A 12,830-nucleotide genomic window follows, 5' to 3' on the forward strand; every position below is an offset into this window, starting at 1 on the left:
GACTGAGAGGAAAGAGAAGAAAGGGGAGTATGACTAAAACAAGATTTAGAAAAGGATCAATTTGATCAAAGTCTGGGGGATGCAGGGGGAAATTTGCTTTCACACTTGAAGATAAGGTAAAACAGTTGTTTTGTTGTTTCCGATTAAGTATATAACATTGTTCTCTTACTGTTTCCTGTTTCTGTAACAGTGGAAGGTAGGTTGCTACAGTTAGGATATCATTTGGATGTTATTCTGTTATTAGTTGAGGACGAAAGGAAAGCTTTAATTAAGTGATCATAACAGCCTTGTATCCACAGCATATCAGGCAGGTGTTTGCTGACAGCTTCCTTCTCCTCTTCTACTCCCACCACCTTCCCATGCGCTCTCCCTCCATTTAAATAAGTCTCCGATTTCATGGAAATTTGGCAGCTCGTCACAGCATCCAGAACATCCCCTTTTTCTCTCAGCCCTACAGCTTTGCAAAGTATCCACATGTTTGCCAGATTTTGTCTATGGAAGAAGAGCTTCAATGCTTTTAAGTGTTGACCCCAGGTAAGGATATTTTTATATTGCTAGCGTGGGTCCGAGCTGAAGTCACCATCAACATCAAGCTGGATGTATGTTGCTGTGAAGCTGGGAGGGGAGTCCTGTCTGAGTCTTGGGCCGAGCAGACTCTGCTTTTTCAGTGCTCTGTTCTGCTGCATTACCTGTCCATACTTCACTTTGAGGATCATGTTGAATCACCTATATTTTGAGGAACTCATGCCCTAGTGAGTCTCAGAACAACCTTTACAACAATCCTGTAGGCACCATACACCCAAGCATCCTACTCTTTCTCATCAAATGATAGTCTGCAGCTAAGTCAAGTGACAGTGGATGCTTATAGCAGAAAACGGCAAGCAAGGACCCGAAATGAAACAAACAAACAACTCTACCTCTCTAAGTGGGATGATAACATTGCAGCAGCCATTTTCTTTGCTGGCAAAACAGATATAACTGTCTGAAGTATACATCCTTCCCACTGTGTGACAGCGACTAAATGGCGTCCAGAGAGAACAGTCTACAACTTCGTGCAGCTTCTCCTTCCTGGGCAATCTGAAGAAGGCCCGAAACAATTCATTCTGTGCTCTGGCTTCAAGATCCCTTAAGAAAAAGCAGTAAGAGCGAATCACAAGACCTTGAAAGCCAGGACATCCAGCACAAGGTTCACTTTTCTTGTTAGCCTCACCAAAGAGCAAGGGATACAGAATTAAAGCACCGTGCACAACAATCTTCATTGCCTATGTGAACAGATCAATAAAAGACCACCTTTGGAATACAAGAAAGAATCATTATCAATACTTGCTTGCTTAACAATAAGGTCAAAAACAACTACTGTAGTGACTAGGAAGGGAAAGGACACTGATTTAAATCATGTGGTTTGTTGAGGTGTCTTAAAATTACTATTTAACCATGCATTTTCTATGGCTGCTATACAATTTTCCAACCTCAGAGAGTTACAGATTTCAATGCCCAGGAGATAATAAAATCTTTCATCTGATGAACAAAATTGAGCAGTGGAGATTAGCTTTATGTTCCTTGTTTCCCTTCCCAGCAGCATTACCAACATCACCCCAGGGATTTTGCACCTGTACCCAAAAGTAATGCATTTGCTCAATGAGTACTTCTGAAGTGGTCAGTAATAGAAGAGTTAATGATGGTGGCATTTACATCATCGCATCCTTGATTTGCAGAGGTAGCAGCCTCCGAGGGCCATCAGAACAGTTACAAAATGCAAAACAGTTTCAGGTCACTTGCAGATTCAGCTGGGGAGTAACAGCACCAGCTACATTGTTTGGACTTGGCTTCCTTCCAGTCACCCATCCACATTTATGTGGAGAAACAAAATTTAAATAAATGAAGCATTCATTACTGAGCTATGGTTATACAGACTTAGCTTTGGGGATTTTTTTTTCTCCTCCTTTGTTAATGAAGAAGTCTGCAGTAATTTAGAGAGCTATGCAATTACATTATAAACAGGCCACAGCTATTAGCTCACCAACAGCAGCTCCAGAAACATTAGGGCTTAAATTCTATCATTTTCTTTACTACAAGTAAATTTTTCCAAACATGATTCACCTTAGGGGAAAGAAAAAAAAAAAAAAAAAAGCTTGACTGTTCCATTAAAAGAATTTAAAGCGTGGGCTGAAGCATAACAGGGAGTGGTACCTTGGTGCTGTAAATCCCCTCTCCACTCCTTCTTTCACCCTCCTCTCCTGCAGACACCTTCCCCCTACCCCAGCCCTGCTGTTTAAAAATAAGTTGAGACTGATGGAAGCCTCTGCTTCAGCACGTAAATCAATTGTTTCATTTCAGTTTAATCCATAGAGAAAACGAAAGCCATGTGAAACAGGGAGGAAGACAATCCAGAGCAAACTGAGGTCTGAGAAGGGAGGATCTGTTTCTGTGACCCAACAGAAAAGACAGGAGTTTGACCAGCGTTCAGCTGCTGTTTCCTTCTCAAGCATTATCTTCCTTAATAATATTATCCAAGGAAAACAGACAAATAGTCTCCTGTTTTTCACAAAGAACAAAGAAAAACCCTCTTTGTGAAGAAAGATAAAAAGGTTGCTCCCAAGTTAAAATTCCACAGCGAGAGCAACTCTGATAAGTGCCCGCAGCGATCTGCTATTGTGACAAAGCTGGATCAGGATATGCCTCCTAGTTAACTCACCACTAAAATATTTTCCATTTTTGCACAGCACAGATGAATGCTGCTGATAGCATCTGCAGTCAGGTCTGGGTAGAGCTGTGCTCTCCTGCTATTGTGCTGAGAAGGTAAAACCCTCCCTGCATCTATTCGGTCGTGAAAATTTCTATGTGAATATTTTACGTGAAACGAGGCATTATACAGAAGAGTAAGACATCTGTTGACACAGAGACTGTGTGCTAAGAGGTGACTGTTTCTAATTCTCAAAAATCTGCAGTTTCTGAGTCTTCAGGATTTTGCTGCATCTCTTAAGACTGCAGGCTCCAGGCGTGGGGCGGTTCAGACAAGAAGCCACAGGTTTTAAGCTGAAGAATGACATTTCCCGCATCTGAAACTAAGTGAACTCACCAAGCACCACATCCAACCCCCGCACCCCATACTGGGAGAAGGCTGCCAACCCCAACATCCCTGGAACTGCCTGTCCCTCCATGACTCACAACACAAGATCACATGGCCACCACAGAGACCACACCACATCCAGGGATGCCCCAGAGACAAGTGCCAAAACAGGGGCCAGCCTGCTGGCGGGAAGGATCCCGGAAAGAAAAATGGTAGCACGAGGATGAAATGTTGTCAGCACTTACTGCTGTGGGCTCAAACAAGAGGTTTTGTTAGAAAGTGGCACACAGTGAAAATATTTTCTGTTAGGCAGGCAAATTCTAGGGCTTAAAGCAATTGCTTCCTTTCATAAATACAGCCAAACAAAATTAAAGCTGGTTAAAAAAGCCCCAAACCCTGTAACTCAAAAAAGCCCACAAATAAAATCAGTTCCTAAAACAAGACAGGCAATTGTTTAAACATGATACAGCAAAGATGCAGCGACTGGCCCATGTCACCAGGTCCCACAGCTTCCATTCTGAGTTTCACAATACCTCCAACACCAAACAAAAAGGCAACCTTTCTGTCTGTGTCCCAATCTGTTTGAAATTTTCTCCTCTAACTCAACAATTTCCATGTTGGTTTGTTTTTTAAGCAAATGCAGCGTACTGAGTTGTACCTCAGAAAAAGAAGTAATGCTAATGTTATGTAAAAATAATGTTTATCGAGTGTTTACATGTGCATCGGAAGAATAAAAGGTGAGAAGACGCAATTGCCTTGTTCCCTTCAGAAAACTCAGCAATTCTTTCCAAGTGCAGTTCCCAACTTGCATGGTACGGGATCCTGGACTGCCTCCAACTCCAGCACTTCAAAGTGAACGGCAAGTCTGAACTGCAATAACTCCCAGTGTATGACCCCTACATTACCTTCCAAGAGTTTTAAATTAAAGGAAATAACACACAAGACTAACAAAATGCCTAAAAGTATCAGGACACTTAAAATTACGTCCTCACTGTCAAATGTTTTTCTCTGTTTTAACTCTAACAGAAGTCAACTTGGCAAGTTTTTAGCTCTGCTGAGTCACTTGCTGTCTATCTAAAATCTAAACAAACTGGTTGACCTCTTGCTTTAGAGAATAATTATTAGAATTTTCTTGCTATTCAGACTCCAGAGAGTTACAGATTTTAGAAATAACACATCCCATGATACACATCTTGTTTACTGGAAGAACTACTAAATTTGTGTGGCAAGAAAGGCTTCTTGTAAGCAAGCCAGGAGAAGTTATATGAGAAGAGCCAACATAGACTTGTCAGAACATATGTAAAATGAACATCATTCCCTTATGTGGCAGGAACACTGGACTTGTAGATGGAGGAGATGCAACACTTGTTTTAGGCATTAATTTATGAAAATCTTGATATTTTCTCACATGTAAGTAATAAAACTGGATCGAAGTGAAAAACTGTTATACCAAGCCAGCTGAAAAAAAGAGTACCCCAAAAAGCAGCCCACAAAGTCTCCCTCATAAATTGGAAGACTGTATCAAGAGGATCTCCTTGATGGTCTGTCCTGAACTAGCTTCTGTTCAACATCTTCATCAGCAATCCCCATGACGGATCAAGAGATTGTAGATTGTTGTTATTAAACTTGCACACTACCAGTCAGGCTGGCAGAGACTAATAAGCAGACCAGCAGGATCAGATTCAGATTGATAATTATAAACTTAAGGGATGGTGCGGAAAAAAAGCATTACAAGTATCAGACATGAACTCCACCAGCAGCCATTCAGCAAACAGAAAAGACATAGGGGTTGCACAGGATCACAAATTGAACATGAGCCAACAGCCTCATGCTCACAGGAGGAAGAGGAGCACTGCACTGGGCTGCAGAAGTGCATGGCCACCAAGATGCAGCACTGCAGTGCTGGAGTTGCTGCAGAGACAGTCATCCTTCTCCTGCCCTGGTCAGCACTGGCAAGGCATTGCAGGCAATCCTGTATCCCACCATCTCATGGGATAAGTGATGAATGTCCAGAGAAGAGTGACTAAAAAGGCCAAAATCAGGACCAATAAGAAAAACCTGGCTGAACTAGAGAAGTGCAATTTAAAGAAAAGAGAAAGGACATGCATACCAACCTCCAAATACAAAAATGGTTGCTCTAAAGAGAGAACATCTGATCTCTTCAATAGTACTGGGTAGGACAAGAAGTAACAGACTCAAAAAACAGCATGGAAGATTCAAGTTAGACTTCAAAAAGACTTTCCAACGATAGGACAGTGAAGTACTGGTATGGATCCTGCTATTTCTATTACTGGAAATCCTTAAACACAGGTTAGGAAATCATCTGTCACAAGAGATACACAGAGATAATCCTAACCCCGCCTTTTGCTCAGCAGTTGCAATAAAAGAAGGTTCTTTCTAGTCACATCCTCCATGTTGCTCAAGGTTTACAGCTTTCTTGGATTCCCTCTCCGAAGGAATTAATGCAGCCTGAAGTGACATTTACCATTCAAGTTACTTCAAGCAGTTTCTGATCAGTTTAGATCAGTGTTAAAAGCCTTCTTTGCCTTTGTATGAGGCAAAGCCATCCTCATTGGCGATTCACAGTTAGACATGAAGAAAAGAAACGGAGGTGGTTAGAGCCTGGAGAAACTTATCATACTTTTGAAACCCTACTGACACCAGCACTAAAACTTTTAAATCGCGTGTTCTGCTCTGGCCAATTTCCTCAGTATATTTGAGGAATGCAATATGGATATCTTGCATCCTGAAAGAGACGGAAATAAGAAATACAAGAAACCTATACCAGAGATTTTAGCAACCTTCCTATTAAAAAAGAAAAAACAGTTACTGTATGTTCCAGTAAAATTGTATGGCATGTAAATATATTTGCAAGAAATGGCATCTGTAGTTATCAAATGCCTCACCTTTACTTTGCTTTTTATGGCAATTAACTTAATTGCCATTAATCCCTTTATAATCCATTGTTCTGAGCCTTATCCTCTCATTAAACAGCACAGAAACTTGTATATTAACTTCTTTGACTCTGGCTATGATATAATTTGTCTCACAGACCATGGGGCTCATCCCACAGCCTCTCTGAGTCCCATCCCTCCACTGCTAAGGATGACCCCAAGAGCCACAGGAACTGCAGCAAAGCTTTCTGGTTTTCAGAATTAATATACAGACCATGATGGCATTAAAAATGCGTTTTAAAAAAAATAAAGATACTGAGATGAGCCTCTTGCAAAAGAAAGCCTAACAAACAAAGGCAATCTACAGCAATTTCATTAATTTGACACAGCTGGAATAGTTCTAATGACATGTGGATTATTGCTTGCCGTTTGATAGACTACTATGTGCTTCCAAATCACGCACAAGAATTAACAAAGACAATTATTAGGGGGAAAATGTCAAGAGGAAAATAATTGTTCTTGTAATACCACGATGGCTTCAGGAAAAAAAGCAGCAACAAAAACTTCAGACACCAAAAAAGTTCAACCCCCCCCCCCAACATGTTAACATTAAAAACCAGTTTATCCACTATTCAATCTACAGACTTGCTTAATCACGTTACATCAAAGTAGTTGCTGAAGTGTGACAAAGGGCACCAGAAACGAACTTATCCAACCACTACCTAATTCGTGCAGAGGAAATGAGATTTTGGCATCTTCCGTGTTTCCATGTTTTCCTTTCTTCCATCACAAGTCACAGCACATCAGCACAGGTTAGAGAACATCTTACCCAGTAACTCTCCAGTAAATATATTTTTATCCTTCCTTCTCCTCTGCCTGCCCCAACATTTTTTTAAGTCGCAAGGAAGGAGAGGAAAAAACCTGTTTGAATAAATGTATGGGATGGTTTCTGTTGCTTGTTTGCTAACAGACATACTACTTTTCAAAAATGCCACAAGGTACTTAGAGGTTGATTTCCTGAGAGCCTCCTTATTATAGCACACTACTAAGCTTATACATTTCTTTGCAACTGTAATTTTAGTTTGTTTGTAGTTTTCCATTCAGTTAGTACCCCTGATTCAAAGACTATTTTGGGAAGTGACGATGATGAGTTAAAAATCAGCAGATGCTGAAAATATCTCCCCCCAGTTTTTTGCTACATCTCCTCCAGATTTACTTTCCTTGCTTTGTGCATCTAACTTCTCAGTCCAAAAGTGGTAAGAGCGTGGAATGGTAAAGCATGGAAGGCAGCTTAGCTACAACCTATTGCTCATAGCCATGTACATTAGTTAAAATACATATCGTACGTTTCTTGGGCCAAAAGCCTACAATGTTAACAACACACAGTTACATACACATTGTAGAGACAACTGGAGCTCTTGTGTTTTAAGCAACCCTGGCTATGAAAAAAAAAAAGCCTGCAAAGATGTTCATGGCTTCTCACCACTATATGACCTCAAATGAATTCCTTGATGACATCATGGATTAAATCCTGGTGTCAGTGATTTTTCTTATCATGTGTACATATGGAATTGCAGAGAAAGTGCATTTTATTCTTTTAAACTCCATTATGAAACTTTGAAGTGTTTAGCTGAGATGTATAGCCAACACCACTGCAAAAATGCCCCTCAGAAACAATAAAACTGCTACTGGACATGTCTCTGGTTTTGGGGAAAGGATACCATGCATCCCTAATGTTTTAGCCAGGAAGCAACACCTGGGTCATTCCCTTCATACCTCTGGCAGAGGGAGAGGAAGGAAGAGCAGGAAAGGGTATGATTCAGGGGGGAAAAGTGCTCTGCTCACATCCCATTCAGAAAAAAAGTATTTTAAACCACCATGTTAACCCTGATGCCCCAGGCAAATTCCAATTTGGGCTACTCCAGCCTGCCCACCTAAAATTCCTCGGGGCAGTTTCCCCTCCCCATTCCCACAGCAGCAAATAAAGCACTGAGTGGTTGTGTTGTGCTACGCCCTGAGAGCTCAATGCATTTCTGTAGTGGGAGAGGAATGCAAAGATGCATTTTGGGGACGGATGGGGTAGAGCTGACAATAGCATATTAAACTGTTGCAACTGCCTGTGGGTTTAAGTCCGTAACTGCTTGCTAAGTCTGCTATGGCAATCACACTAGTGGGAAATTCCATGTTTCAGATATGATCAAAAGCAATAATTCTACAGAATTGAAGGCACTAGGAAAGCCTACCCATTGCCAAAATTACAAACAAAATAACGTTGCTCTTCAGGGAAGATGGAAAATACCCCTTGCTGCAATCTACTCTTCCATAGGAAATTGTACTTTTAAAACAAATGAACAAAAAACAACAGTGACGTTTAAGGGAAGAATATCAAATGGAAAAAAGGCATCTTGCACACAAGTTAAAATGCACCTATTGGATGCACCATAATACATTATAAAATCTCTTCTGTGCCCAATCAAGTAAACCTTTGAAATCTTACCCAGCTAACACAGCAAACCATGAAGCCCACCACAGAACCACTGCTCATACAACAATTTAGCTTTTTACCTCTTGGTAATCTGAGTAGGATCCTGAAGGCCTGGATCCAGTTCAAAGATCTCATTATCCAGTAGCCTTCGGAGTGTCACATCTGCCAGTTGCTCCATGATCCTGAAAGCCTCACCGATATTGAGGAACGTGGAGAAGTCGCGCTCTTTATTTGGAGTGGTGACGCGGACCGTGTCGGTCATGAAGACATTGGAAGTTCTTTCCAGCTTCTGGACCTCAACCCAAGGAATGATAAGTTTCACTGCCATTGGAGAAAAAAACAAAAGTGGGTTGGGGACTCTGCTTACATTTTTCAGATTTGTGAAATGAGCACATTCAGAATTAAATGCAAACAACCAAAGAGAAGAGAGACCTATTTTTACAGACAATGACCAAGCAAAAGCCGAAATGCCTGTTATTACTCTACATTCATCCTCCCCCACTCCAAAAATCTGGATTTTTCAGAATCTCTCTCTCAAAATTTTACCTGTTTTCACAAGAAATGCTGGGCCCGGGGAGTTCTGCCTTTGCAGAACATGTGCAATAAGCTGTGCTTCTAATTCGTTTACAAGTCATTTCTGCAGGCTGCTTCATTAGTATCAGAAGAAACAGTTCATTTCAAGAGTACGAAGATAATAGGAAAGGCTTTGTCATCTCCCAGAAATAAAACTGTAGGCAGGTGGAAACCTAGTTATAGGCACAATACTTTAACTTTTTAAATAAAGCTAACTCCCATAAAAAAGGAAGCTTTTGCTCATGGACATTTTTATAAAGTTTAATTATTACTACAAACAGGCATTCATAAAAAAGCTGCCCAGGCACTGGGATCTTCCCATTTTGGTTACTTTTTACAGAAAAGGTGCACAGGCAAATCTTGCCCTAAACATTAACTGCAGTCAGACCTGTTTATAGAAAAGAAGACGTATAGGACACTGTTCTCTATATTTAAACACTGCTGAATCATATAAATACAAATGGTAAACAGAATCATCTTATTTTAGATAACCACTGCAGGATGTTATTTGCCTCTTTCATACAAATCTCTGGGTAGAAATTAGGTTGGAAAGGACTTTCAAATAGATTCAATTTCTATTTAACAACTGTTAGAAGCTTCCCAGGATTCCTGGTGCCAATAACATCAAGACTACACCCGCTAACATCCCTAGCTGGTCTCCTGATGCCAATAAAGCAATAAAAAGGCAGTAATAACAAACATTGTCATATATATATGACACTTATCCATGATCATTAATTACCTAAGGAGCTACCCTCAGCAAGTTTTCTGTACTACATGAACCACAGATGTCAAGATTATGTTTTTTCTTACTTAAATAAAGCACAGCTGCGTCAACATGCACAAACTGTTGCGAATGGTCATAAAATCATCTGTAAAGGCACAGCCAAGGGAAGAAAGATTAAATAGCACCGTAGCAATAGCACTATTGTTCATGCAGGTCGGAATCACATAGGCTCTACAGTGTTGGTTATAGAAACAGCACAGCAGACTGTAAGGGGCCCAAACTACTGATGAAAGGCACAAAGTCTTCGAAGTTTTAGGAAAACAAAAGTTTAATTAAAAAATGTGAAGAAATCTTGGCACATCCTTTCAAGAAATCTGATGTTCTAAGCCTCTGAAATTCTGCAAATACTTCGAGGCTTAGATAAAAGGGGACTTGTCCTGGAAAAAATGTTCCATAGAGCTTATGTTCACATAAGCCGTAAGTTCATTTTATGAGAAACTAAAAACAGGTTCCAATATGGCATTCCAGTTCATTTCAACATAAAATAAAACAAGGGGAAGGGGACAGACTTGCTAGAAGCAGAAGACTTAACACTTTGCCTGTAAAGAGATTTCAGTCTACAATTTGGGGGGATTTTTATAGTGTTAAAACACATTTAAGAACTATTTTTATTGCAGCTCATATATTGTTTTCACTGTGCTGTACTGAAGAATGCAATAGATGTGATTTCTTGGCAATATTTTCAAGACCAGATTTCACCAGATTTAATTTGTGATTGCTACCTGGAAAAAAAAGACAATGAATCACTTGTTCTACATATAATCAGCATCAGTTTCTCAAATAGTAACAACCAGAACTATCTGGATTATTCTATGTAATACAAGTATTTCATAAACGTGACAAAATACTAGCTTTGAAACAGAAATAATCTGCTTTATCGGAATTGAGGAAGCGGGAAGCATTTCAACATATAATGCTTTCCACTGAGCTAGGGAAGTTTGTCTAACCAAAAGAAAATCCAGGTTTTTATTTCACATTTCCATGCAAATGCATGGGAACAAAAAGGCAATGCAACTGACTGCAAAGGTGAATGAACAGTGTGTTTTCCATGGTCAAAATGAAAAGTTGCAAAAGTAGTTGTCTGTGGGTTTTTTGTATTTTCATAATGAACTATTTTAAAAGAGATGAGAAGTGATTTCTTCTTAAATAATACAGCATGATGTTGTACTTCCAGCATCATTTAATGATCTGTGGTATTGCATAAACAACATTTTTGGAACAATATAAAGGGTTTGTCTTTCACCCTCCTCCTTCTCCCATTATTTATCATTAATAAGTATTTTTGCTTTGTGTGCTTTGGCAGACTGAGTATCTCAGATTTAATGAGAGAAAGCCTGCAATGATAGCAAGAAGAAATGATTGACAAAGGATATTATTTAATACTAAACACAAACAAGGAGATTAAACAAGAACTCAGATATCTAGTATGTATCAAGAGACTGCATTCTAGTCCTCCCAGCAAAACTCAACTTTGTTTTTATAACAAATAAAAAACTTACCAGCATTTTAAATCTAACTCTGCCACCTTTTGCAGATATGATAAAATAATCGGCTTGAAATAATATAAAGAAAAAAACAACCTCTAACTCTAAGCATGTCTTTGTGTGTTTTAAATCTTCGAAATTACCAATTACTATCTTTCTTATCTTTATATTAATGTACTTAATTTTTAAATCTACAGTTTTATTTGACTAGCCATCCCAATATTAAATCCAGACATTAAATGGTAAAATTTTCCTAATTATTATAATTGACAATTGCTATGTTTATAGCAGTACAGGTTTATATTACTGTCTCTGCTGAAGTTCCAGCAGGTTAAACAGAACTTAAAATGTTGCCAGTTCATGCACAATCCTACTAAAATGAGAAATGCTGTGGAGTTTAAATAGCTACATCGATTTTCACCATCTAATGTCTATTACATTCATTTTTACTTTCTAATATCTCTTCTGACAGGCTTTTCATAATCACATGATTCTTCCTCTGTAGAGGAACACCATGAGCAAAGTCTTACAAGTCACTGAACTGTGTGAAGGTCTGAAAACCCTGGGATATATTTCTCATGACCACCCTGCACTGCTATTCAGAAACACAAAGCAATCCCTAAACTGCTGTTGTTTTCCCTTAAAACCTCTGAATTTTCACCTGATTCTCCAGGGCACAGCCCTGTTATGTTTCCTGGGCTATTTCCAGGCAGGTAGCTGGACTCCAGCATCTCTGGCCTCACCAGCCCTTTCCCTGCCACCTGGCAGCACCAACTCTGCTTCCCCGCCTCTGGGAGGGAATCATCCTTACTGTTTTCGGCACTAAAAGTCTTTATTTCAGAATCTGTAGGAGGTCGATTACATTTTAAGGCTGCTTCACTATGGCAAGAAAAAGAACCAGATAGCAGCTGTGTCTGCATGCAAGATCTTATAGTCTCATTTTTATTACTGGATTCATACTAAAACATAAACACAAAGGCTGAAGTGAAAACTACATTAAACAGGATTTTTCAACTGAAAAACAAAAAACCTCAGAAACTAAACTTCAGAGGTGAACTAGGATTTTCATTAAAATTCTAGCTATTCTTGCTTTTAAATACAGTTATATCTGTCTCCAACATTAGACTTCTTACACATTTACACTTACATTCTTTGCCCAGGAAGAAGGAGTAAAAACAGAGATGATTTATGCTCAAATAAAGCCAGCCTTGCCGAGGAACTTTTCCTTTCCAACAGCAACAGGAATAATAGGTGATCAACTTCTCTGCTTCAGGAAAATTAAATCTGGATTCAAACTTCACCAGGGCTTCTCGGAACTTCTCGGGGTCTTCCTCCTGCTCAGCGAGCTTACTGCTTGTTTCCTCTGCAATCAGCGCCTGAGTCCATAATGAGATAATACATCAGGTTAAGCAATGGCATTCACACTCAAGCAAGTTGCTACAAGCTACCCATTCAAATTTTAATAATGCAACCCTTTCTTACACAGAAATTAAAACAGATTTGCAATTTTCACAAATGGAGAACTTTCTATGGTGTT

General features: G+C 39.5%; 1 protein-coding gene across 2 annotated transcripts in view; it reads right to left on the reverse strand.

Moving 5' to 3' along the window:
- The window catches only part of TBC1D8 (TBC1 domain family member 8), a 50,019-nt gene that overhangs the window by 16,688 nt on the left and 20,501 nt on the right, over positions 1 to 12,830 (reverse strand). For both annotated transcript variants that reach the window (XM_074908854.1, XM_074908864.1), the window contains exons 4-6: positions 12,441 to 12,669; positions 8,530 to 8,770; positions 918 to 1,125 (exon numbers count right to left, since the gene is read on the reverse strand). In XM_074908854.1, coding sequence (XP_074764955.1) covers positions 918 to 1,125; positions 8,530 to 8,770; positions 12,441 to 12,669 — 678 coding nt within the window. The remainder of the gene's footprint in view (positions 1 to 917; positions 1,126 to 8,529; positions 8,771 to 12,440; positions 12,670 to 12,830) is intronic.

The sequence above is a fragment of the Athene noctua genome, chromosome 1 (assembly GCF_965140245.1).
Source record: "Athene noctua chromosome 1, bAthNoc1.hap1.1, whole genome shotgun sequence".
Classification (NCBI taxonomy): Eukaryota; Metazoa; Chordata; class Aves; order Strigiformes; family Strigidae; genus Athene; species Athene noctua.